Below are 25,356 nucleotides of genomic sequence, written 5' to 3' on the forward strand. Positions count from 1 at the left end.
CGGCGCTCCGGGCGGCGGCGGCGGTCCCGGCTCGGCGGCCGCCCGCACCGACAAGGAGACGGTGTACGAGTGGTTCGGGCTGGTACTGGGCTCGGCGCAGCGCCTTGAGTTCATGGTGGGGCTGCTGGACCTGTGCAACCCGCTGGAGCTGCGGTTCCTGGGCTCCTGCCTGGAGGACCTGGCCCGCAAGGACTACCACTGCCTCCGCGACTCGGAGGCCAAGGCCAACGGGCTCAGCGACCCCGGGCAGCTCGGAGACTTCCGCGACCCCGCCGTGCGCTCCAAGCTCATCGTGTACCTGGCCCTGCTGGGCTCCGAGAACCGCGAGGCCGCCGGCCGCCTGCACCGCCTCCTGCCCCAGGTGGACTCCATCCTGCAGAGCTGCCCGGCGGCGCGGCGGGCCCCGGCCGAGGAGGACGAGGAAGAGGAGGAGGAGGAGGAGGGGGACGTGGTGGTGGTGATGGACGGAGCGGCGGAGAACGGGCAGGCCGGGCTGCCCGCCGCCCAGGGCCTGGGCTGCGGCGCGCAGGAGGAGCTGCTCCTGCTCTTCACCATGGCCTCGCTGCATCCGGCCTTCTCCTTCCACCAGCGGGTCACCCTGCGGGAGCACCTGGAGCGGCTGCGGACGGCCCTGTGCAGGGACCAGGAGGAGGAGGAGGGGTTCGGCCGCCACCCAGCCCAGGTAACGCCGCGTCCTGCTCCCTTCCTGCTGCGCCATCTCAGCGGGCGGTTTCCTTCTTCTTACATCGCTTCCTCCCGTTTTCCTAGGAGCTGGAGGCGGCCGCTTGCTTTTCCCCGAAGCCCCCACAGTGGGACGTGGCCCCTCCCGTCCTCCCCCACCCAGCAGTGTCTGCCCCGGCCGCCCTCACAACCTGCTGCGGAGCGTCTACTACGAATTTCTTGTTAGGGAGGGAGGGCCGATTTTTCTAGCCTGCTGTGCTTTCGGAAGCACTGCTCTTTTTCTGGAACCCTGCCGTGCTGGAGTGCATCGTGCACAGTCCTGAACTGGCTGCCTCACGTGCAGTAGGCCACTGTTTGCATGAGTACCAGCAACAGCTTGACTAAACTTGTAAAAATAGAAATAATAATGCTAGACTGAGACCAGATTGCCTACGAGAGTTGTTCTCTAGGGGCTTAAAACCAATAGAACACGTTGAAATAATTTTTATATGGAACCTGCTCCCCTGCCCCCTCTCAAAATGAGACACAGGCCCAAACTTGGCAAGCATCAGGGCAGCAGTCGGGTCACCAGCTCTGAGGCTCGTTTTCTGAAAAGCCATGCTCAGTGAGGTGGCTGATGACATTTGGGATGGGGTGGTAATGATTCTACTAAAGCAACAAATTAAAATGTCACAACTGGAGCTTCTGTTCAGAGGAAAACTGATTTTTTTTGGTGGTTGTCAGGAAACAGCAAAGCACATCTTGAAAGCAGATGTGCCACTTGTTGCTAGGAGGTGGCTGTCATCAAGAATAAGGAGTTGTAGTGAGTGACACTGAAGCATTCTCTTGTGCAGTAGCTCTGTTTAAGTGGAGGTTTTCCCCCCGTGGCATCCACTGCTGCCCTCTTGACAAGTGTTGTCTTTAAAATCTGCCCCGTATTTATGCAGCCAAACCATCTTCTTGGAGCTCTGCAGTTTTTGGTCTATAGATGGCCTCTCAAGCAAAGGGGAAAAAAGGGCTGGAAGACAGGTGTTTATAGCACTGTTCCACTGAACACATCAGGTTTTTATAAGGTACTTGACAGGAAAGGGTTCAAAGCAGTAAGGGTTGGGATTTTTGCATTTTTTTTTTCTAAGTTTGCTTGTAGTGCAATCCATTTCAGCCACTTGTAGAAAACTGGTTTACATTGCCTGCCATATAAAAGGCATGGCTCCTTCTTCTGTTTGCTGAAGATGGGATGTGCTCTTGAGGGGTACTCAGAGGAGACAGGGATGAATTTCTAAGCCTTCAGGCATATTAAGTAAATGCTTGTATCATTTAAAGGTCAAAGCACATTTGGCAGGTCTTAAACTAATGGGTAGATGTTACAGTACTGAAATCATAGCATCAGTCCAAAAAGTGTTTATTTTGGCTCACTGGCCTGCATCGAGTCTAGCTCTATCCCAAAATTAATCCTGAAAGTCCATCTTTCCGGGGCGAAGATCGAACTTCAGGAAGTGGTTAAACTGGACACTGTTCTTTCTGGGTTTAAAGTGCAATTAACCGGAAACATACTTCCTGCCTGAAACTGGCACAGCAGTTGTAGCTCCTCAGCATGTCCCACCAAATGCAGTTAGGAGATCAGGCACCCGACAACTACTGGAATTGAAGTCAGTTTTGTGCAGCATTCTGGCTTCGGTGTAAAAGCAGCCTTCCAGGTTGTGGTTTGCTCAGGGAACGCTTAAGAGACGCGAGTCAGCTTGGCTGAACATGCACATCACATACTCTAGTCTACACAGGAGTGAAATGGCATCTCTTCTTATAGGCTTCCGTCACCTCCCCCCCCTCCCCTTTCTTAATGGCTAATTGTAAATACAGCAGAGTCTCTCTGGGGAGTAACGACTGGCAGGGAACAGAAGGATCAGGGGGTTTCTGCTGAGTATTTTTAGTTCACATCCACGGGAATGGTGGGACCCTTACAGATAGGACACTGGAGGAAATGGAGTCGGTAGCAGGGTTTTAAAGACTCCCCTGGCAAAATGCTACTGTAGTGTTGAATTGGACTTGATTTAAAATTCTGTCGGATGTCCACAGGCCTTTTATCCTCCTCGTATCTCTGAAATTTGAGTGCCTTCAGGGCTCTGCGTTTGTGAACCTGAAGGGTTCAGAAAGACCTCTCTGCATATTTATTCGGCTGAGCTCCCGGTCTGGGAATAACCCGCTCTGTGCCGGGCAGCCCAAGCAGCGCTGCTTCCCGGGAGCCCGCGACGTGGTCGCGGTGCTCCCCGGGCCAGCCGGCGGCCGCACGGGAAGGGCCGGGGCAGGCGGGTCCTGTCGCGGTGGAAGGCGGGCTTGGACTGTCTCCACGGGGACTGCCGGGCACGGCGAGGGCAGGACAGGAGTGGGGAGGGCGGAAACGGCGCCGCAACCCACCGAACACCGTCACGGGCCGGAGAACGGCGGGGGGAAGGGGGCGACCCCGCTCTTTGTTTGCGGGGAGGACGGGTGGATCGTGGAGGGCACAGTCCCGCTGCCTCGCGGTGCCAGTGGGGGGAGGAGGGTCCTCTCCTCAGCCCCCTCCCCGGACAGGAATGCGAGGACGGATGGTCGACGCCGCTTCCCTTCCCGCCCCCGTCCAACATGGCGGCGGCGGCGCTCCCGGTCACGTGCCCGCGGGGCGGCTCCCGGCCCGTCCCGCTGGGAAGGGGCGGTGCCTTCGTTGCATAATGGACGGCGGAGTAGGCGGGTTGCGCTGCCCCCGCAGCCCAGCCCGCAGGCTTGCTCCCGAAGCGTTGGGAAGGGCTGTCCCGAGAGGGGCTGTGGTGTGCCCGGTTTATCGAGCAGATGAGCGCAAGGGCTGTTTCGTGCCGAGAGGCTGCGAGCTCAGCGCTGGTGTTCCCTTGCTGAGCGCTCCCGGGCGTTCTCAGCTCCCGGCTCCTGACGGGTCTGAAGGCGGTCGCAGAGCTGTTCTCATGGGACGTGAAATAATAATAACGCGTTCCTGTGGCTGACAACAGTTATGCGAAATCAACCTGCAGAGGTGATGGAGTTCAGACCTGGAGCTGAACCAGGTGCTTTGTCAGTTCTGGATTCGGAATTCCTTAGAGCAAGGACCTTGCAATTGGACGTGGCATGTCTAACAAAATGGCTCGGTTCTAGGTTTCAAGGAGCTATAACATCTAGCTATAGTGAACGGCAAGGCTTGAGAGGTTCACCTACAAAGAATTTTTGGGGGATTACTGGAACATAAAGCAGTTTTCTTTCTCCCGTTGTTGGGATTATGTTTTCTGGATATGCCTGTGCTGTCTGATAAGATTGAGCTCGCATTAAAGTTGTTTTATGACAAAGGGTTAATGGAATTGTTGGTGGTTTTGGTGTCTTAATTTTAACAATCCTTTAAAAATTTAAAATTTCTTAGTAGTACATTTTAACAAATTTAGGTCCAAGTGGCTGAGGAATTAAAAGTTGTAGGAGATAAGGACTGTGAGTGGTAGGAGTGGGTGGGATGGGCAGAGCTAGGATTGTCTTACAAGTGCGTATATTTTGTTTCTCTATGAAGGTGTTCTGAAAGAAGGCTTTTGGCTTTTTACACTTCAGGTAGAAACAAGATTTTCAGATTTTTAATTTAGGGTGTAGTTTATAGTAACACCTTTTGGAAAAAAGTCATTGGTACATTAAGCTGTGCAGAATATGAGCTTTGAATCTAAAGTTGAAATATAAGAATAAATCAGAAGCATTCACATCTGTGGTCATAAAACAAGCATTAATGTGCAAAGATTTTGCTGATACCACTGTATGTTGGTTTAAGTAACAGAGCACATAGCTTAACTCATGTGTTGATTATTCTTGTTTAATAAGTGCATCATTATCGAAGCTGTTTGATTTTATTGCTTATCTTGGTCCATCCCTTCCAAGATCTGAGATCAAAATGCTGAAATACTGAAGGAGCTCTGAATATCTGCTCACATAATAAGTGTGACTTGTTTTAGACACTGGAACATTTAATCAGGCATACTTGACAGTAATAGAACCGAGGTTCTGTTGAAATAAGCAATCTCCTGGAGATAATGGTTTGCTGAATAGCATTGTAATTAGCTGGCTGGAGGATTCTTTACAGAAAAAAAATCTCTACCTACAAACGAAGGGAAAGTTCCTATTTACAGAGTATTTTTCTTAGTACTCTTCTATTTATAGGACATTGTGTCTGAAAATTAGAAGAGTGCATTTATAATTGATCTTCAGTCACTTGCAGCAAGTACCACAAGGTAGTAGAATTTAATTTTGGAATCTAAGAGCTCTGTCTGGGAAGAAAAATACTGACAATCTCATTTTGAAGCTACGGTGCACTGTTTTTAGTGTCTTAGAGCTGAGTATAAGGAGAAGTGTCTTCAGAGTCTGGTTTAAATAAGAGACATAAAGGTAAAAAATGTGATTTTATCTTGGCAAAGACCTTTTAAGTGGTGTTATGCTCCAGGAAAATACAAATGTTTTACAAGTTTTGTGTATTAACATAAAAAGTATTCCAGCTCCCTCACTGAACCGAGTAGCCTTGTCTCTGAACAGGAATTTCTCTGGCTCCAAAGAGGAGTTAAAGATTTCCAGAAACATTACTGGAAGTTCTCTGGAAAGGAAGTCATAACTAGATAAAAGACAATGCCTGAAATGAAAGACTTCTGTCTACATGTGTGTGCTAATGCTCCAGGAAATTGCAGAATAAAAATTTTGACTGCTTGGAGTTGTTTTAGTGATTTAATTCTAAATATGAGGTGTTAGGGCAAATTTGTAGCCTTTCCCAGTCACTTTACACCCGGCTTTATCAGCCTCTTGTTGTTCCCCCTGTTTTTCTCTCCAACATAGTAAATGAGTACGGAGGGTGTTGAAAATATACCCCTGACTTCCTAATGCTTGTATTTAGGTTGCTTGTAGTTATGCTGTGGTCTGTTTTTCAGTGTTGCCCAGTGTTGACTTATTTGTAGGTAGCAGGATCTTACTGGGCTTGGAGTACTGAGGACTCTCCCAGCATTTTATGAAGAACTGCAGAAAAGTATGCATAAAGCAGCAATAAGATGGTTGTGTCTATGAAACTTCTGAAGTCTGTAGGATTCTGTCAGCTTAAATCTGTCACCTCGTTTACTTGCTAGTATCAGTGTCTAGCCATAACTGCCCTAGAAAACACTACAGCTAGTTCTTCGTTAACTATAATTAATACAAAATGTCTGTTTTTCCTCCAAGATTTGATGAATTTCTGTAGTATCCTCCAAGTCTAAGGGTTTATACTTCTAGAGATCAAAGCTTGCAGGGGACATTCTGAGAGATCCAGCTGGAAACTGCATTCCTTTGTGTGTTTCTTGCATTTCCTCAACCTCTTAATCTTGTCCTTTTTGGGAGAAAAAAGTAAAAATACTTTTAACAGTTAAAGAAGATTTAGTGCCTTGGGAAGTGTCTTAAGAGTGAGATAACAAGAAGACAGAGTTTTTCTGGCATTCATAGCTGCCATAGAATACTTTTAAACTATGCTGGAGTTCAAGGATTGGACAAAATGACATATTACCCTCTAATGGTAGTAAACCTAGAGGTTTACTGAAGGCACAGTCTCTTCTCAGGACTGATTGTACTTCAGTGAACCACTCTTAAGGGGCAGGGGTTTTTTCGGTATTTCTGTCACTCTACACTGTTATGAGAATAATTTTTTGTATTAGTCTAAACTGCTACACTCAAGTAATTTTGTTTTTATTCACTCAACAGACAATAGTAAGAGTACTGAAGTTACACAGTTGTTGGATGAGCAGCCACCTGGTGATACAGTAACACCTGAACTGGTGCATTGCTGGCTATAGCTTCAAGTTCTCTGTTTTGTCATGAGCTAGCTAGGTTGGACTGAAACTGTGGTTTAGGTCCTGTTAAAAGTTCAGATGCAGGTGAGAGAACAAGAACGCACTTTGTTTTTATCAAACACGAGCTATGCTATTCCCCCAGTGCTGTAAATCACTGGTGTAGCTGGCATGCCTAGAACTTCAAATGTAATTGCCACAGGCCTTGAGAGCTGAAGTTGTTAGTGCTACATAGGAGATTGGTATGCTCCTTGTCTCAAAATTGTTATGATTTCATAGTGCTACAAGTTAGTCAGTATGTGATTGCTGAAGCTGTCACCTGATGTACTTTTCTTCCCTGAATCAGCTGATGTTTTGTCAGAAGGTTTCTGTCTCCACTGTAGTGTTTTGTTGCTGCCTCTTACAGGTGAGCTCTTAAAATAGTTTCACTAAACAAATGTGCCTTAAAGTACACTTAGACACCTGCATTACTCTCTATGCAGTCCAGCTTACTAGATATGAGTTAATAGGGCTGTTGCACATAATCCATTTGAAGCATATGTTCAGCCAGTCATGCTTTTATTGCGCATATGATGGGATTTTTTTGTCTGGTCACAGAACCACAAAGGGACTGAGGTTGGCTGAGACTTCTGGAGATTGTCTTGTGCATCACCTGCCCCTGCTTAAGCAGGACCACCTGCAGCTGGTTCCCTAGGACCATGTTCAAATGACCTTTGAGTATCTTTATGGATGTAGGCTCCACAGCCTCTCTAGGCAACCTGTGCTCAGTCACCCTCACACTGAAAAAGTGTTTCCAGATCTTCAGAGGGAATCTCCTGTGTTTCAATCTCTGCTCATTACCTCTGCTCCTGTCACTGGTCACCACTGAAAAGAGCCTGGCTCCATCCTCTTTGCATCCTCCTTTCAGATATGTATGTGTATATGTATATATATGTATGCACATTTTTATGTGTATAGGTCTTTCTCTGCAAAGCTGCTTTATAGTTGGTTAGGTCCCAGCTTGTGTGGTGCCTGTAGATGTTCCTCCCCAGGTGCAGGATTTTGCACTTCCCCAAGTTGAACTTCCTGAGGTTCCTGTCAGCCCATTTCTCCAGCTGTGGTTTTATGTGGAATAAACATTACTGTTCTAGAGGTTGATTCTGCATGTTGAAAAAAAAGTTAACAAGTAAGCATCTAAGTTGTTTGTTGGTTGTGGCCACAAGAGAGATAATTTGGTAGATCTTTGTGATCTTAGATCTTGAGACTGATTCTGCTCGTAGTCTTTGCAGAGCTCTCTGCATCTCAAGTCAGTGGGACAGTGCTATTGTGTAGTTCAAAGCTTGCAAACTGAAGCCTGGCTTAGCAGCAGTGTCAGTTGGGCAATTGTCTGCAGTCTTGATCTTGGTTTTGCCCAGCAGCTTGTCCAAGACCGTACTGGATCTTTTTGCATGGGGGATGATCTGTTGTGTCAACAGTGGTCAGCATGAAACAGGTTTTGAAGCATTGCTGCCCTGTATGTTTGTATTTGTGAATATTAAATGTGTGTGCTGGGTTTCCATTTAAGATGGCATGCATCTCAGTTCTATCCCTGTATCCAAGCCACAGTGGGAATTAGGTGATGGGGTGCAGACACAGTTGTTCACCGTGTTAAGACTTCATCTCTGCTGCTGTTGTCAGCAAGAGAGGGTTTAGCAGCACACAGGTACATGTGCAGCTCACCCAATTGTTGCTTCTGGAGACGTGATGTTCAGCCTTTGTGCTACCATAGCTACGTAGCGACGTATCTGTGTATCACTGCAGTGAAGCAATAAGGGTAGTAACTTGGAAGGATTGTTTTAACCAAATTGCGGTTTTGGTCTTGAAACTGGTACCACATCTCTTAATGATTATTCTGACATCACTTGAAATTCTTGAAGGTACAGATGCTGTAGCTGATAACTTACAATCGTGAGTTAGACCTTGATTTTTTCCAAGATGCTTTCTTTCATCTGGTTTTGTTTGTCAGTTCCCACTTGCACATAAATGAACAAGCTGTGCCAGTTTACATCTGCATAATCTGCAAGTGCTGTCCCTAATAGCACATTTACTGTCGTCTTGCAGAAAAATAATCTTTCATATTTGGGCATATAGAACTAATCAAGCTGTCCAGCTGCTGCAAGCAGGTTTACCTTGTTAGTGTTCATCAGAGCTGATGAATGAGTAGTTCTTTTATGAAAGTACAATGCAAACATCAGAAGACTTATGTGCATCAGTCGCTTCCTCATGATGATTAGTAGGCTGTCCAGTAACAGATTTCATTGCATATTGCCAAACCAGTGCCAGCATGATGTTTTTTGATCAGCCATCTACCTTGATAAAAGGCAGAGTTTGGACATCTGTCATGTGTAGGCTGGCTGAAATCTGCTCAGCTCATATGACATTAGGGCAACATTCTTCTCAGCAGGATCTCCACTTTAGAGATATGATTCTTGTGTTATGGACAAACACCCCTGGACCTTGAGACACAAACACTCCTGAACTTTAGGAGAGCAGACTGTGGCCTGGTTGGTAGAGTACCGCGGAATAAAGCCCTGGAGGGAAGAGGGACCCCAGAACACTGATTGATATTAAAGGATCACCTCCTCCAAGCTCAGAAGCGATGCATCCCAATGAATGAGGAAGTCAGGCAAAAACACTAGGAAGCCTGTGTGGATGAACAAGGAGCTCCTGGACAAACTCAAACGTGAAAAGGAAGCCTATAAAGAGTGGAAGCAGGGATAGGTACCCTGAGAAAAATACAAACTGTCTGAGCAGCCAGCATTCATGTTAGGAAAGCTAAAGCCCTGATAGAACTAAATCCTGGGATATGGAGAAGGTCAAGGTACTCAGTAACTTCTTTTGCCTTGGTCTTCACCATCACTTTCTCCAACCCACACCATTGAAGTGGCAGAAGGCAAAGTCAGGGACTGGGAGAATGAAGAACCATCAACTGTAGGAGAACAGGTTCAAGACCATGTAAGGAACATGACAGTGCTCAAATCAATGGGATCGGATAAGATGCATCCACGGGTCCTGTGGCAACTAACAGTTGAAGTGTCTAGGCCACTATCCATCCTATTTCAGAAGTCATGGCAGTCTGATGAAGTTTTCACTGACTGGAAAAGGGGAAACATAACCCCCTTTTTTAAGAAGGGAAATAAGGAAGACCTGGGGAACTAGAAGCTGGTCACTCTCACCTCTGTGCCTGGATCATGAAACAGATCCCCTTAAGGCACATGGAAAATGAAGAGGTGTTTGGTGACAGTCAGCATGACTTTGCTAAGAGCAAATGGTGTCTGACAAATTTGATGGCCTTCTGCGATGGGGTTACAGCACTGGTGGATAAGGGAAGAGCAACTGACATCATCTACCTGGATTTGTGCAAAGCATTTGATACTGTCCCATGCGATATTCTTGTCTCTAAACTGGCTAGACATGGATTTGACAGATGGACATTTGGTGGATAAGGAATTGGCTGGATGGTCGCACAGCTGTTTTCAACAGCTCACTGGTCCAAGTGGAGACCAGTGATGAGTGGTGTTCCTCAGGGGTTGGTATTGGGACTGGCACTGTTTTACATCTTTGTTGGTGACACAGACAGTGGGATTGAGTGCACCCTCGGCAAGTCTGCCAATGATGCCGAGTTGTGTGGTGCAGTTGACACACCAGAGAGAAGGGATGGCATCCACAGGGACCTTGACAGGCTTGAGAGGTGGGCCTGTGCAAATCTCGGGAAGTTCGATAAGGCCAAGTGCAAGGTTCTGCTGGTGGGCTGGGGCAATCCCAAGCACAAATACAAACTGGGCAGAGAATGGATTGAGAGCAGCCCTGAGGAGAAGGACTTGAGGGCGTTGTTTGAGGAGAAGCTCAGTGTGACCTGGCAACGTGCTTCTAGCTCAGAAATCCAACTGCATCGTAGATATTAGGAAGAAATTCTTTACTGTGAGGATGGTGAAGCACCTGAACAGGTTTCCTAGAGAAGTTGTGGATGCCATCTCCCTAGAAGTGTTCAAGCCCAGGCTTGCTGTTAGCAACCTCATCTAGTGGAAGGTGTCCCTGCCCATGGCAGGGGGGTTGGAACTATGAGCTTTAAAGTCCTTTCCAACCCAAAACATTCCATGATTCTATGATGCAGTCCTCAGAAACATCTCAAGTGATAAGGTTGTTTTTTTAATATGGTACTTGCTTTCAACCATATGAGGAAAGATTTGTTTGATGCAAAACTCTGGTCTAGATAGTAAAAGCAGACAATTTTTAGAGCACTCTCTCAGCTCATTTCACTTTCAAGGAAAAATGTAGTTAATTCTCCAGCCCGTCACAAGGACCTGTGTGATTATTAAATGCATTATCTGGCATCTGGTTTGAGGCCACCCACATTTCTTGCTTCACTATATTTTAATCATTAGCAGCAGCACCATGAGACGTGAAAGCCTTACAGTGACATAACCTTATGCAAGAGTTAACCTTACACTTGCATGTGTGGTGTGAATACAGAATATACAGTTTTATTCATTGACAGGAAATGACTGGCACAGTTAGTAACATCCAGAATCACCTTCCTCAGCAGTATACTGGGTTTTAAAGGACTTGTGTTTGTGGTGTGATTGGCACCAGATAGCAACACACAATGTCACTCTTAATATTCATTGGCCCTTGAGACTGGCCTAGACTTTCCAGTCACTTGAGTGCTGGAGTTGTCTGCTCTGACAGTGCCGCTTGTATTTTAGGTACCTGTGAGTGTTTGATATAGGACTGTCACAGTAGGTACCAGCAAAAGTGAAGAGTTGTAGTGCAGCTTAAGACAGGATCTGGAGCTGCACAGGAACAGCCCTTGCAGGCTGTGAGGTAACGTGGTGACTGCCCTGGATTTCCCTGCTGTTTACCTCCTGTACTGCACTGGGTGTTGTGAAAGCCAGTGGTCACAAAAATACACACAGTGCATATTACTGCTTTAACTTTCTAGGCAAAGAATTCAAGTGAATAAATTATGAGGGTTTTTTATAGTTATGATTTTATAACCGTCAGTATCAGGACTTGTTTTAAATACAGGTTTGAACTGTGTAATATTTTGCAGTTTAGAGGCGGCCTTCAAATGTGGTTGTAGCTTACCTGTTACAGAATGCTGCCATGGATAGAAAAGTAACCAATCTAGAATAATTCACTGCAAAAGTACTTGAATGCTGTTACAAAGATGATGTATGTGCTATATGAGAAGCAGTTTTGTAGTATTAGGTGCAGGAGCAGCATTTAATGCTTCTTTGACATGAGCTGAACAGAATACTTCTTTGAAGTAAATCTTATTTCTACATCTCTCCTAAAAACTGCTCATGATTTCATTGACTTCTTAACTAGCAATTATTTTTTTTAGAACAGACTGTAGCTTATTTTTTTGTTAATCAAAACAAATAGCCTGACTTTGAATGCAAAAGATCTGACTGTAAATTTGATTGGTTTTAGATCTATTTGTGAATTTTTTATAAGGTGATTAGGTGGGATGAATGAAGCAGTGCTTTCAGCCCTTACGCTGATCATTTCGGAGGTGGAAAAAGACTTCCTAGTAAAGTAAAACAAATAGAACAGTTTGAGAGTCTCTGTCAGAGTTAATCCAGATGTCTGTCATCCTCTGTATGCAGTATGGACAAAAAATATTAAAACTACTTTTGGCACAGCATGTTGCTGTAGTTTAAGACCTTATCTCTAGCGGAGAATTGACATTGATCTTCACTAGAAATCTTGGTTCAGTTGTTTGATTTCCTGACAGAAATACTTTAACTCTCACAACAAAATATGTGCTAAACTTCTTAGTTTGGACATAGCCAGTTACTAGTTCTGCTTTTTATGGACAGTCTTACATGGATCAGAGTTTTAACAGGGTAGCTTTAGTGCTCAAATGCCAACACTTCTGTGAATAATGCATGACCAGGAGTTAGCACTTAAAAAGTGCAGGTACTTTGGTTCAGTTATGTCCACTGTTGTTATAAAATGTCTTCCAAAACAGTATCAGTGTGATTTTTGAGGAGATCTGAAAGTGCCTCTCCAGAACATGCTTGTGTGTTGATTTGTTTGTTGTTTGTTTGTTTGTTTGTTTTTTAGTGAAATAGACTTGGAAATTTGCTGCAATTTCATTTACATACAGCTATTTTCATTTCTTATTCCATATCTGACCTTGCACACATAATTTATTACATGGTTGTTGAGATTGTTTACTGACTGACTTGGGACTGGTATGAATTTTATCTTGAAGAAACAAAGCATGCTTTGTATTTTAAATCTGATGGCTTTGAAACCTGAAATTACTGACACTCAGTGTAGAGCACAAGCCATACACTGGTTTAGATGAAACAGCTAAAACATCATTTACTTCCTCAGACCATCTGCAGTGCAGTCTAAAGGCACTTGCTAACTGTGCACTGCTACTGATGTCACTGATCAAAGTTAGGTTACCAGCGTGCCCAGGGCAGGTTTGATGCCTGTACACTCCTGGGTCTGCATAGCTTGGATGTATTGTTAGGTGTTGCCACAGTTTATACCCATGCTACAAATGATGCACCAACCTAAAGCTGGTTTCATCTTACTAGACCAGCTTTACATCTGTCACGTCTGAAGAAGTTTGTTAAAGAATTGGCAAACTGTGGGGGATTCAGATGTCTTTTGCCCTCTCTGTGCTTCCTCATTCTGGTCATTCTGTTGTGACAGTCTTTAACAAACGAGGTAACTAGTCTTGGCTGATGGTTTGTCTCATCCCATTGCACAAGTCCTTGAGGAGAAGAAAACCACATATACTCTGGCACTTAATTTCAGAATCTTTTACCTCCTGTATTTAAAGAGTACTGTCTGGAGATTTATATTTTTCCTCTACCCATCTTTTATGAAGGTCTTCCAGTGGAGCAGTGTTCTTGATCCTGAATGAGAGAGAGAGAGAAAGGGAGAGAGAAAGAAAAAGAAAGAAAGAAAGTGAAAAAGAAAGAGAGAAAGAAAAAAAAACCTGAAGTGGTGAATGATGATCCTTTTGCCACTGTCAGGATTTTTCTCCTGAAGAATACCAAGTAAAGCGTGGTTTGTTGGGGGTTTTGCGTTTGGTTTTTCTTTTTTTTAACATTTACTGTTTAGAGTCAGGCTTAATAATAGACATTCTATTAAGACTCTTCCTTTTTTTTCCCTTCTCTATTTAGAATGACTTCTCTCACAGTGACTGCATGTCGAGTAATGAGACCAGTTTGCTAGAACGAACCACAGCACCTCATGATGGACTACCGATGGCTTCCCACAGACCTCAGCGGGAAGGTATGTTGTCTGCAGTTCAGTTTGAGGAACACTGCAAGGGGGTTTTATGAACACTAAAATTTGCCTGGAGTTGTAGAAATCCTGTGTCTGTCTTCCTGTTCATCCGAAGGAGAAGCAATCTGCAAGGATTTTAAGTATAATAGCTTCTCTGCTGCGTACCTGGTCTTTTCTTTATTCTAACAAGTTGTCATTCATGTTCACTGCTAACTAATAGTGAATGAAAGCATGAAAATTGATTGCAAGTTGGCTTTCCACGGAAAAAAGGGATGGGATTTGGAAGAAAACAAGAACATTTAATGCAATTTTATTAACAGTGTTAATACGAGTATTTAGATTTTTTTAAGCAAAACTAAACAGGAAGATAATGTGAAACAATGGATGGATTTTGCTGCTTGATTCAGTTATATTTGGTTAATCAAAAAAAAAAGAAAACCCACGTATTAGCAGGTTTTATAGAAGTGGCAGTTTGGAGAAGTGAGAGGCTTTCATAGAAGTCAGTCTTCTGGCTCTGTTGGGGAGAATGAGAACAAGGCTTCTGAGCATAAACAACTCTAATATGCAACTGCAAGCACAATTTCTTCTCTTTGAAGAAATAAGCATTATTGAAAACAGATTTATTCTTACCCTCTATTCTCCAACAGGATTGGCCAATCACTTGTCTACTCAAAATTAGTCAACAGATAGTCTGCAGATAGTAAAGAACTGACAATATGGGAAAACAATTGCTATTTATTTTGTCCTCATAAACATCTCTACTGTGGAGATTTAATTGCACTTTGAAGACCAGCAATTTGAGAGTTTTTGATTTCTTGACAAAAAAGAAAACCAACAGAGAAAGATTATGGCAGATTACAGACAACAAACCTGTTTCAAATCCTTTTACGGAGTTTAAAGTGTTCATATTCATGAATTAGAAACACAAAGGGAGAATCTCTTTAGTAACACTCTTGAATTAAGTAACAGAAGCACAGAAAAGTTGAATAATTTAATCTAGCAAAAAGCTTAAGTATTTCTGTGCATTTGTATTATCATAGTGAGAAACCCCAGTGAAGGATCAGAATAATTTTGTGATATTTGCTACCCAGTTATGTGACAGAGAGTCCCTGCTACAGAAATCTCCTTATTGGGTTTGAAATAAGTAAAACTTATTGTCAGCTGTGATGAATATGAATTTTAAAATCTGACTTAGACTTAAAGTGGAAGCAGTGTCATGTGTACATGCTTGACTTAATCATCCTGTGTTGTGTCCAGAATGGATGTGGAGATGTAACATGCCTCATTGGGTTGTATGTTCAAACATTTCTTCTTGGTCTAGCCATTTAGAATATTTAAAATGTGATTGTGGAAGCAGAATTTTAAAGAAGTCTGTTGACACTGTGGAACTGAAGCTGTGCAGGAACAGTGGTGTAATTACCTGTTGTATCACATATTACAATGAAGTGTGCAAGAACAACATAAAGAAGTTAAGGCAGTTGAAGGTACTGCATTGTGATATAATTTTTTTATACCTGAGCACAAATTTTTAGCCCTGAGAACATTCAGTAGTTTAAAATAAGCACAGTCTCATTAGAGAAATAAAGCTTGTCTGGGAATGTTAATAGTCTTGGATTCCTAATTATGTATGCTAAATATATGCATGTAGTGAAATGCAATTTAAACCACTATTCTCAGTTCCAGTCATGGGAATCAAGTTTTTAATTAACTTATGCATATGAACTGTGGTATCAATTTTAACATTAGCCATTAAGAAATTTTACTGCACCAAAACTCACATTACATGGTGGTCCTTCTTCGAACAGCACTTTAATCTGTACCAGACAGGTAAAAATTAAGGTCACTAAACATTTGTCTTTTCATAGAACATTGATGTATGTTACTGTCTGGCATCCTTAGCTCATCTCAGATTTCTTTGCTTTGTAATAATTAGTCTTCATTAACTGCTAAAAATGAAATGATTGTCTAGTTCCTTAACTCCCAGATAGAGGATTACCAGTGTATACCAGCACACTCAGTATTTGTCTCTCTGCTGACAGAATTGGAAGCTGTATCACTATCACTAGGCTTATATGCTGGCTTATTTTTCCTTTAAGGAAATTGCCAATACTTAGTTCTCTTAGAAATGGCATGTTTGATGGGGATGAGACTTTAATTGTAACTTCAACAAAATTCACTAAGAAATGTTGACCTTATATTACATGGTAATATCCCAGAATAAGCTTTGTAACATATGCTTAGAGGGGGTTTTTGGGGTTTTTTTAGATATTGTTGTTATGAGTAGTTCCCAAAAAACTACTTTAAAATAGTAGATAAAACCTGAAAGGAAAACATTAGCTATTAACACAACCCACTTTCCTCCAAAAAATCTTGAAAGCTCTGAAAGGAAGCACTGATGGTGTAGCACAGGTCAAGCTGTTTTTAAATAAAATTTTTTTACATATAAAGATGTGTTCAGGCTTGTACTGGAATAAAATTCTATTGAATTCTTTGGCCAGCATAGCACCAGAAGTGGAAAGCTCATCTCAGCCACATAAGGGTTTTTATATGGAGTATTACCCGAACAATGCTGTGTGCCTGCAAGAAAATCTCCAGGACCTGACAGCCGTATGGTGCTGCTGCTTGCCAAGTCACAGCCAGAAGTTGCCTATTTCTGAGTAGGCTCTGGGGAAAGAATGTTAAAGCAGCAAGTACTCAGAGTACCTTTCTTCCATTTCAGTTGAGTTTAATGACACTCTTTACAGTATGATTGTAGTAGCCTTATGCTTCTTCTCTTTGTTTTCTGTTTTCCAACACTCTATTTCTGTCTTCTTCAGGCCTTCCCCAACTCTTTCCTTTCACCTAAGTGCCCTTCAGAAATGTAGTTATTTGGCCTTAGTTTGTCCTCATAATTACTCCATGTTTCGGAAACCGGGGTGTGGAAGACGCTGTGTCTCGCTTTTCTCAGTGGTTGTTACTTCTTGAATAAAGATGCAATTTGACTTTCTTTATTGTCTTTTCACTTATAGTGGTTATGTTGTTGTAGTTATGTGACTTTTGGTCTAAATAAGCTCTCAGATAATGCACAGAGTCCCATGATCTTCACTGAATAGGTTTTGGTTAGGCCAGGGAAATACTTGTGAGAACAAGGTTCTACCTGCCCCCTGGCAGTTTGTTACAATGAAACAGCTCCTGAAGAAGAGTAGGGCTGCGTGAGTCAGGAAATAGCTTACAGGCGTGTTCAGAGTGCCTGGGGAAGTAGGGAACATTTTCAGACTCTTGTTTTGGAGTGCACAATAAGGTATTTTTCTTTCAGCTGTACACATTGAGAAGATAACCCTGAAAGGAGTACCAAGAAAAAGGGCTGACAAACATTTGGAGTACACATTCAAAGTAAGCAAATAACCTTGAATATTAAAGTAATTGTCTTCGTGATATCTGTGTGCCATAAATACATACAGCTTCTTTCAAATACCAGCTGAGAAGGCAATTTTGAGATTCTTTGAATTATCCTATAATTCTTTTGATTTCTGTGTGCAAATCAGGTGTTCTATGTAATTGTGGGCATAAGGTGGGAAGGTGTAAAACACCAGCTGTAACTGGGTATGGGATACCATTCCAGGAAACTTGGCTTCAGTGTGAAATTTCTAACTCTAATCAGTGTAAGATTTCTGACACTAGTCAGTCATTCGCTCAAGTGGTATAGGAGCACAGTTCTTGTGTCTGCAGCTATATATATTGCTTGGAGTCATATGGTCATCTTTGATCTCATTTCTGGATGTTTACCGTATGAGGATGGCTCTTGTGCTTTTTGAGAAAACTGGAAATTGGTTCATTTGTTTGTTTGTTTAGGTAAAAAGTGTAAAGTGGAAAGTGACCACAAACTGGAAGGCTTACCTCGTATTGTCTTCATGTATTGTAATAGCTAAGGGCAGCATGTGAAACAATTAGTGGGTGAATTTTAAAACTGAAATGCTGCTTCTTAATACTACATAAGAGAAACTTTTGGTATTGAGGTCTGGTATTAAAGACTGTAGGTGTTAAATAATAGCTGCTCAGGCTGTTGGTGGTGATGTTCTAATTGAATCAAAGCAGTAATTTTCTTAATAAGGGCTGATTAACATTTTGAGTCATTTTGCCAGTAGATGCGAGTCTGGTAGTATACCAGATCTGACGATAAAACTAAATGTTCCCCTTTTTCATCCAAAAAAGAATGGTTTACATCAAACATTGTAACTGGCCGTTTGACATGGGTTACTGGAGATCTTTAAAGAGGCAAACGTAAAAAGAAAAAAGCCATTTTGAGCTGACAGTTGATGTGTTGATCCCAGAGACTGGTATTGTATTCTCTAAATGGATGCACACTTCTTTTGTTGAGGACAGTAATATGTGGAATGTAGCCTTCAAAGTCTTTAAGGTTAACCTGCCCAAATATTTCAGCCTTGTCAGAGATCTTTTTTCCAGATAGTCTGTAAAGTGACTACTAGGAAAAATATAATACTAGATAGGAGAAGTTTGTACAGAAATCCTATATGGATTATCAGTATTCACTATTTTGAAAATTCAGCATGAAAATTAAGATTTGACAATGGTTTTGAATTTCTTTGTTAAAGGGGGATGTGGAGATATTCTGGGAAGTATATCAGTAATCTTGAAACTCCTCAGTTCTTTAAGGAAAGAGTTTTCTCTCCTCATCTGTGCAGGTATATACTGTGCTCCTCACTACAGACCATTTTGTGCTTATCCAGGCACTGCTTTTTTAAGGTTATAACAACAATTGCAGGGCACTGAGGGTAGCTGGCATTTCTGGGGACTAAGTTGAAGGCAATTAGTAGTTGACATTATTCTGTCTTCTCTTGGGAGTAAGTGAATGTTTATAATTTTCATGTCCACTCTTATTACACAGAATCTTCCCATCTAACTAATTGGAATCTTTAACCCAGAAGTGGGCTTAAAGCTGGGCAGCACTCATCTAACCAAGCTTACTTATTTTTGTCAAAATATGCATGTGAGGGTGCTGTTTTACTACTTACATGTTGTGTCAGAAGAATAAGCTACTGAAATTTTATGTCTGATTCTTGAGTAACTTCTTTAGTAGCTTGCACTACTTTTTAGGACTTGTAGTCTACAACTTGTATATGACTGTGTAAGATTCAAGTCTGAGGCAGATAAAATTATTTTGTAAGTAATATAAACAAATTTTTTTTGTTGTTTCGTTTTGACTCCTGATAATGGTAGTGAGAACTCAATCCGAGATATCTGACCTACAGTCCTTTTCTCTGGTAGCTGTTTTTTGTGGTTAGTAATGTCTGTTTGATACAAGTTCTGTAATTACAGAGCCTTCTGCCTGACTTCTTTCTGAGTCAGTAATCTTCAGGGACTTTATTGCATTTCCCTGGATTTTTTCATGCTGCCTTTAGCCACAAATAACATGAAAGTGGGCCTAAAATATACACTCAAAAGTATGTGTCTCTGAAAAAGCACACCATTATCCCTGTTTTGCCTGGTATTTACCTAATTGCAAGTGTTATCTCTTATCCTGAGATTGTCAGAATTATGGAAATGTTCAGATCAGCTAATTGGTATGATATTTGGAAAAAGAAACTTTTCTCATTCTCTTTTCCTTCCTTATTAGGTAACCTGGTCTGATCTTTCGGTAACATGTGTAACAAAAACACACCAGGAGCTTCAGGAATTCCTGCTAAAAGTATGTACTGAAATATAAAAGTAGTGTTTACACATGAAGTTTGTAACTTCAGAAGTGGCCTAAGGAGAGCTGTGATTTCTGGGATGTAATTAGAGAAGCAAAAGCACGTTAGCAGATTTTTGTACTTGTCAGTTGTATTAACCATTTAAATCATGTATATTGTGATGGCACATCTTGAGAGAAGAAGCAACTCTGCAGAAGATTTGGGTAGTTTCCCACGAGGATACTGTCTCATCTGAAATGGCTCTTACAGTTTTAATTGAACTACCATAAAACTACCAGATGAGTTTTTAATACTCCCCACAGAGTTCATGTATAGGTACATACTTGTCTGTTTATTCCTGTGTCTGTTAAAATGACCTTTAAGAGCATCATTTGTTATTTTTAATTAGTGAGGCAGAGCCATAAGCATAACAGGTTGTAATGTAACTTCTGTATTCTTCAATAGAACAAAGACAGGCCTATTCACCATCACAGGGAGTTAAATTCAAGGAAAATCTATCAACTATATATGCCTGTGTGTGCTTTAAAAAACCTGAAAGTTCTCTCCATTGTTTTCCCCCCTGCCCCAAGCAGGGAATGCGTTTGTGTGCACAGGCCGTGTGCAGACCCCGTCTGCGTAATGACCTCCAACTGTATGTTTCATTACCAGTGTTTAATACTTTGGGTCCCACCTATTATGGGAAATTCTATATGTAAACTCTTCTGGACACTAATGAAAGCTCTGCTTTGGACATATTTTGGTGGCATCTGGTGTTCTTAACTGCAGTGTTAATTGCAAGTGGAAAGCCAGTGACTGTACAAAGGTCATTGTCTTGTTCACTGTTTAAATTATCAACATTATGTTCAGGCTTTGTAGAAATGAAGCAGTGAGTATTCACAACTGCTTTAATCTGGTTGGAATATCTAGTTCCAAGAGTTCCCAGAGCTTGATTTGTGAGGATTTGAATTAGGGATGGCATGTGTTGTTGCAGATGGGTTATCCTGCAACATAGGGTACATGCATCTGCTCCTGAAGAGAACCCTGAAAGCAGGACTGTCATACAGGATCCTGTACAGCTCTGGGATGAGCAATCAGCTGCATACCTCATGTTCTCCTACATGTGTAATACAAACACCAGTGTCTGAAATGGACCTCCTAAACCTACTTGCTGCCAGGAGGAGGAGTCAGAAAAACAGATAGGATCCAGAATGTTGCAGAGCTGTCCTGTTTGACAGGTGTAGAGTGTTCTGTGTGCAGAGTCTAGATATATAGGAGATGGCAGAACAAGAGGAAGACAAGTGCTATGAGCTTGCCAAGGTGTTCTGTGTAGAAAGTGCAGAGCTGAAAAATATATTTGATTTGTGTTGGTTTGATAGCCATAAATATAGAAGAAAGAGAGAATTGTTAAGTAAAGCAGGGTAAAACTAACACCTTGCTTTAAAAAACATGATGTACAAATGCTGTCCACTTTATATGCACTTGCATTTTGCCTTTTTGTTATTCTCGCTTCCAGTCTGCATGGCATTGTTAAGTAGTATACTCATTTCCTAGGGACAGAAATGAATGGTCAAAATACTTCATGGGAAATTCCAAAGTTGCTTGTGATAGAAGTAAGATAATTGTAAAAATTGTTTCAGAATAGAAGCATTGGTGGGAATAGTAAGGTAGTAGATGGGATAACTTGGATGCTTTATATTTAAAGAGCACCTTCTCTTAGGTGATAATCATGAAAAGTTCTTTGCATGTAGGAAGTTACCCACATATATGGAGGATTAATAAGCTTGTAAGTAACCAAGCTATCTCATTAGCTGAAGTTAAGCACCTAATCTTGGGTTTGTATAACTGAATCTTTAACTACAGAAGGAATTGCATTCCTCTTAATGAAGGTTTTAAAGAAAAAGAGTTGACAAGTTTCCAGAGACAAATTTACATACAAAACACTAGGACAGGAGGTTTGCTCATTCCCATGCTTCTGCAGGAACTTCTTGGTACCTTTTAGTTAATACTAATTCTTTGGTCAGAGTTCCACAGTGGTGCATATTAAAGCCAGAGGGTCTGTTAAGAACAGCTGCTTTCTGCCCTTCTTTCTCATTTTATATCTAAGACATTTCAGGTACTATAGCAGTGTACTAATCTAATACTAACAGCACTTGTCTGTCTCCATTCCAAAGGTCCCTTTTATTTATGTTACCAAGCAATTATCTACATCAGACACAGCATTCAGTGCAAGGATTAGTTAGTGCTGTGCTGTTGTACCACTAGCAGGATGTAATATCCAGCTGGCACTCTGGATCAGGTGTATTCCAAATATACAAGAGGAAGGTGCTGCTCTAGTGTAAATTACTTTGTGCTGTTGGTCATAACTGGTGGCAGGTGTTAACCACATTAGCAATAGCTTTGAACCTTAGTAAAAAAGCATTTTTGCTATGGCAGTTTATTTTTAATTACCCCAAAATTAAAATAGTTTCTTTTCAAAAAATGTAGATGAACAAATTTGATCAGCTTTGATGTACTTAAGTACATTATTTTGGAAGTTGTAAATGTGAAAAAAATTTGTTCTGGGGAATATTTTTGTTTTAAAATAGACTTGCTCTTTAGTAGCAAGAATTTTGCCTGCTGAACTAGAACAACAGAAGACCTCACTTTGTAGTACTGCTATTGGAAACAGTTATAATGAATTTTGATAAGAAGTTTCACTGTTAATGGCAGTTGGACAGGGACTTGCTTTTGATTAATCTCCGTATTGCCTGGAGATAAGCAACTATAGACTGGAGTCTAGTGTATTATATATCTGAAACAGTCTCCTTTCTTCTCCTGTTCCTTTAAAAGAGTTTTATATAGATAAGCGATGATAGTGAGTACAGTGCAGTCATTCCTCCTTGGTTATTTTTTTCATGTTATTTTCAGACCTAATTTCTGTGTGTGAAGTATTTAAAGAAATTAATCAAAAAAGGTTGTAAACTATTCTGGAAAAGAACATAGTATTGGTAATTTTCTGATTGTAATTCTTTCAAATAGAGCTTTAAACGGTTTTACACCTGGATTTGCCATGAGGATTTACAGCAAAGTGTTTCTCCTGCAAAACTAAATGATGTTGATTTGTCATACCTTTGGTCTGTAAATTATGTTGCTCAAACTGGAACAACAGAGTTTCTTGTTGATACCAAAAGGTATGTAGACTTACAGTGAACAAAATGTCAACTACTCATTTTTCATATTAACCTTTTTCTCAGCTCCCAAAGGAACTGTCTTCTGAAGCATTTGACAAGACTATTTTAAGAGCACTAAATCAGGGTTTTCAGAAGAGGGAGGAACGAAGGCATGCTGATCTTGAGCCCATAATCAGGTAAATGTTTTAGCAAATAGCCTGGAATGCATCATCTGGGGTGTGATTGAAGTCAAACTACATGACTACAGGGTGGAAATTCTACTGCCTAAAAACAATTTACAAAGAAAACGGGAATGCAGTGATGAAATAGATACTCTTGACTCTTCTACTCTTTTCTTGAAATTGAGGCTTTAATTAAACTTAGTTGACTTCCTTCTTAGAAGTAGTTTTACACTTACGAAAATATTTGTCCTGAGCAGCGTTATATAGCAATGATTGGCACTTCTGCAAGGATATTACCTCCATTATACAAGTGTACATTTAGAAATACTAGAAAGAGTAACTCGAGTGCATATGTTTTACTTTTATGACAGGATAGAGAATTTAAAAGGAGTAAGCAGTGATATATGATAATATAATAAATAGTGATATATGATAATATAATAAATAGTAATATATGATAATATAATAAACAGTAATATATGATACTATAATAAACAGTAATAAATGTGTATAAGAAGCATGTATATTAGAAGTGGCTCACACTATTATAAGAAAATAGCCCATACCACGTAATCTACTATTTAGTGATGAGAGAGCTTGCTGGGACGTGGGACATGTTGGTCAAATCTGTAACTCAGAACAGCAATGTGAATTTGGGGGTGCCTACCTGTTCTGTTTGTTTGCTACAGATATCTTGTTATGTTGGTCCTTTTCTGTCAGAATTGTTCAACCCTGTTGGAAACAAATTATTCATCATGTTAGCCACTGTCTCTTGAGTTGGGGTACTTGAAGAATCAGGCACTGCTTTTCAGACTCCTACTCATAATGTTCTGTGGGTCCAAACATTTTGTCCTAATACTTTAGTTAAAGAATATATGGAGCCTCAACCTCTCCCTTCTCAATTTTTATTTTTTTTTAAATTTTTATCTGTAGTATTTGTCTGTCTTTATTGACTTGATTGGCAACCCAAAACTAAAGCTGTGCAAACAGTTTTGGCTAATAAACATAGTGGGTTTAAATCAATAAACCTGTTAAACAGAGGTTGACTGAAGGGAATGTACTGTAATACAGAAAGGTTGCGAAGCCTCACTGCACAGTAATTATGAACCCAAAAGACTCATCTTGAAGATAACCTTTGAACACACCCAACTGTATTATAGTAAGCAACTATAATTACAATTTGCAAGTTATGTTGTGAGTATACAGGAATGCTACATGAATAATCTCAAGAGAATAGCATTATTATATACAAATTCCATTTTCTTTCAGAGTCAGTTTTAGCATAAATATATACATATTTAGAGGTTTAAATATGTGCCCAGTAGCCAAAAGTTGCTCTCCCCTGCCCCTCCTCCAAAGAAATAGAACTGGATAGTGCTTCCTGGCAAGTAATTACTGAAACCTTAGTGTGTGGGAAGTGCAAACCATTCATTCTTGGCCTGTTGTCTTATCTGAAGCTAATAGAATTTGTCACTGACCTCTTGGGAAGAGACTCAGGCCAGTGCAGAGCAATATTGAGAATCCTACCCTTTGCTCTTGAAAATAATTATGAAATTAAATTACTGACGTTATAGGTAAATTCAACTTTGTATTTAACCATATAAATGTGTTTAAAGAAAGACGTGCATTGTTTTGGGAAATTAAATGTGTTCTCAGTTTAAAAAAAAAATAAATTAAAATATAAGGTCCAGTGCTTTTGGACTTAGTCCAAACTCCTCTTTGATAAAATATTATGAGTGGCTATAATGTTTGAATTGGGATGTCTCAAAGCACCTACCTTTTTAAATTAAAAAAAAAAAATCATCGTACCAATTTCTTGTAGTGGCTGTGCTCCAGCCTTACACTAGCACTGAACAGCAAAGCTCAGAAGTAACATTTAACATTGTTTATTTTGAACATACAATTTGAAATGTTTGGACTTCTTAAGAACTACCTATTTTGCTTTTAAATGGTACTGTAGTAATTTTTTATGTTCTTCTGATGATTCTATTATTTACAGTTTAACAAACTCTCACTTAAATTTCAGGCAGCTATTTTCGAATACATCGCAAGCTTTTCTGCAGAATCAGAGAGTATACAACTTCTTCCAATCAATTTCATCAGAATCTTTGCACACTCACAGTAAGAAATATCCTAATACTGTTTTATATAACAAAAAGTCTTTAAAAAAGTATTCTTGCTCTCATGCCTAATTAGAGTTTTGTAATCCTGTATTCATGATGCATTATATTCCACTGGTTGCATCTGAACTCCTGGCCAATGAATAGTTGCTTGAGCAGATACTCAGACTTTTGACCATTGGAACACACTATGTATCATCAGCTTCTGTTCTTTTCTTTCTTTCTTTTCCTCTGTACTATTGTGCTATTAAAATAGATAGTTATGAATTGAGTATGTTCAACTTCTTTTACCATATCTTAAACAAAAAGCTTGAACTGACCCAAGCTTTTGTTTTCTTTTGTAGATTAAGCATCTGTCTTGATATTTAAACTATGATTTTTGGGGGGTACATAACATAGTGCATAAGTGATGGGATAGCCCTAATTTTATAATATATAGAATTGTGTTCTGAGCATTTGCACTGCAGAGATTTCTTTGGTGAACCTCTTAC

General features: G+C 40.9%; 1 protein-coding gene across 1 annotated transcript in view; it reads left to right on the top strand.

The window, feature by feature from the left end:
- The first annotated feature begins 6 nt into the window (after nucleotides 1–6).
- Nucleotides 7–25,356, top strand: part of ZCCHC2 (zinc finger CCHC-type containing 2) — a 42,130-nt gene continuing 16,780 nt past the window's right edge. The window contains exons 1-6 of the mRNA XM_027657430.1: nucleotides 7–682; nucleotides 13,640–13,751; nucleotides 17,041–17,117; nucleotides 19,360–19,431; nucleotides 22,648–22,760; nucleotides 24,772–24,866. Of these exons, the coding sequence (XP_027513231.1) occupies nucleotides 113–682; nucleotides 13,640–13,751; nucleotides 17,041–17,117; nucleotides 19,360–19,431; nucleotides 22,648–22,760; nucleotides 24,772–24,866 (1,039 nt within the window). The 5' untranslated portion in view covers nucleotides 7–112. The remainder of the gene's footprint in view (nucleotides 683–13,639; nucleotides 13,752–17,040; nucleotides 17,118–19,359; nucleotides 19,432–22,647; nucleotides 22,761–24,771; nucleotides 24,867–25,356) is intronic.

This window comes from Corapipo altera, unplaced genomic scaffold (assembly GCF_003945725.1).
Source record: "Corapipo altera isolate COAL_440 unplaced genomic scaffold, ASM394572v1 66, whole genome shotgun sequence".
NCBI lineage: Eukaryota > Metazoa > Chordata > Aves > Passeriformes > Pipridae > Corapipo > Corapipo altera.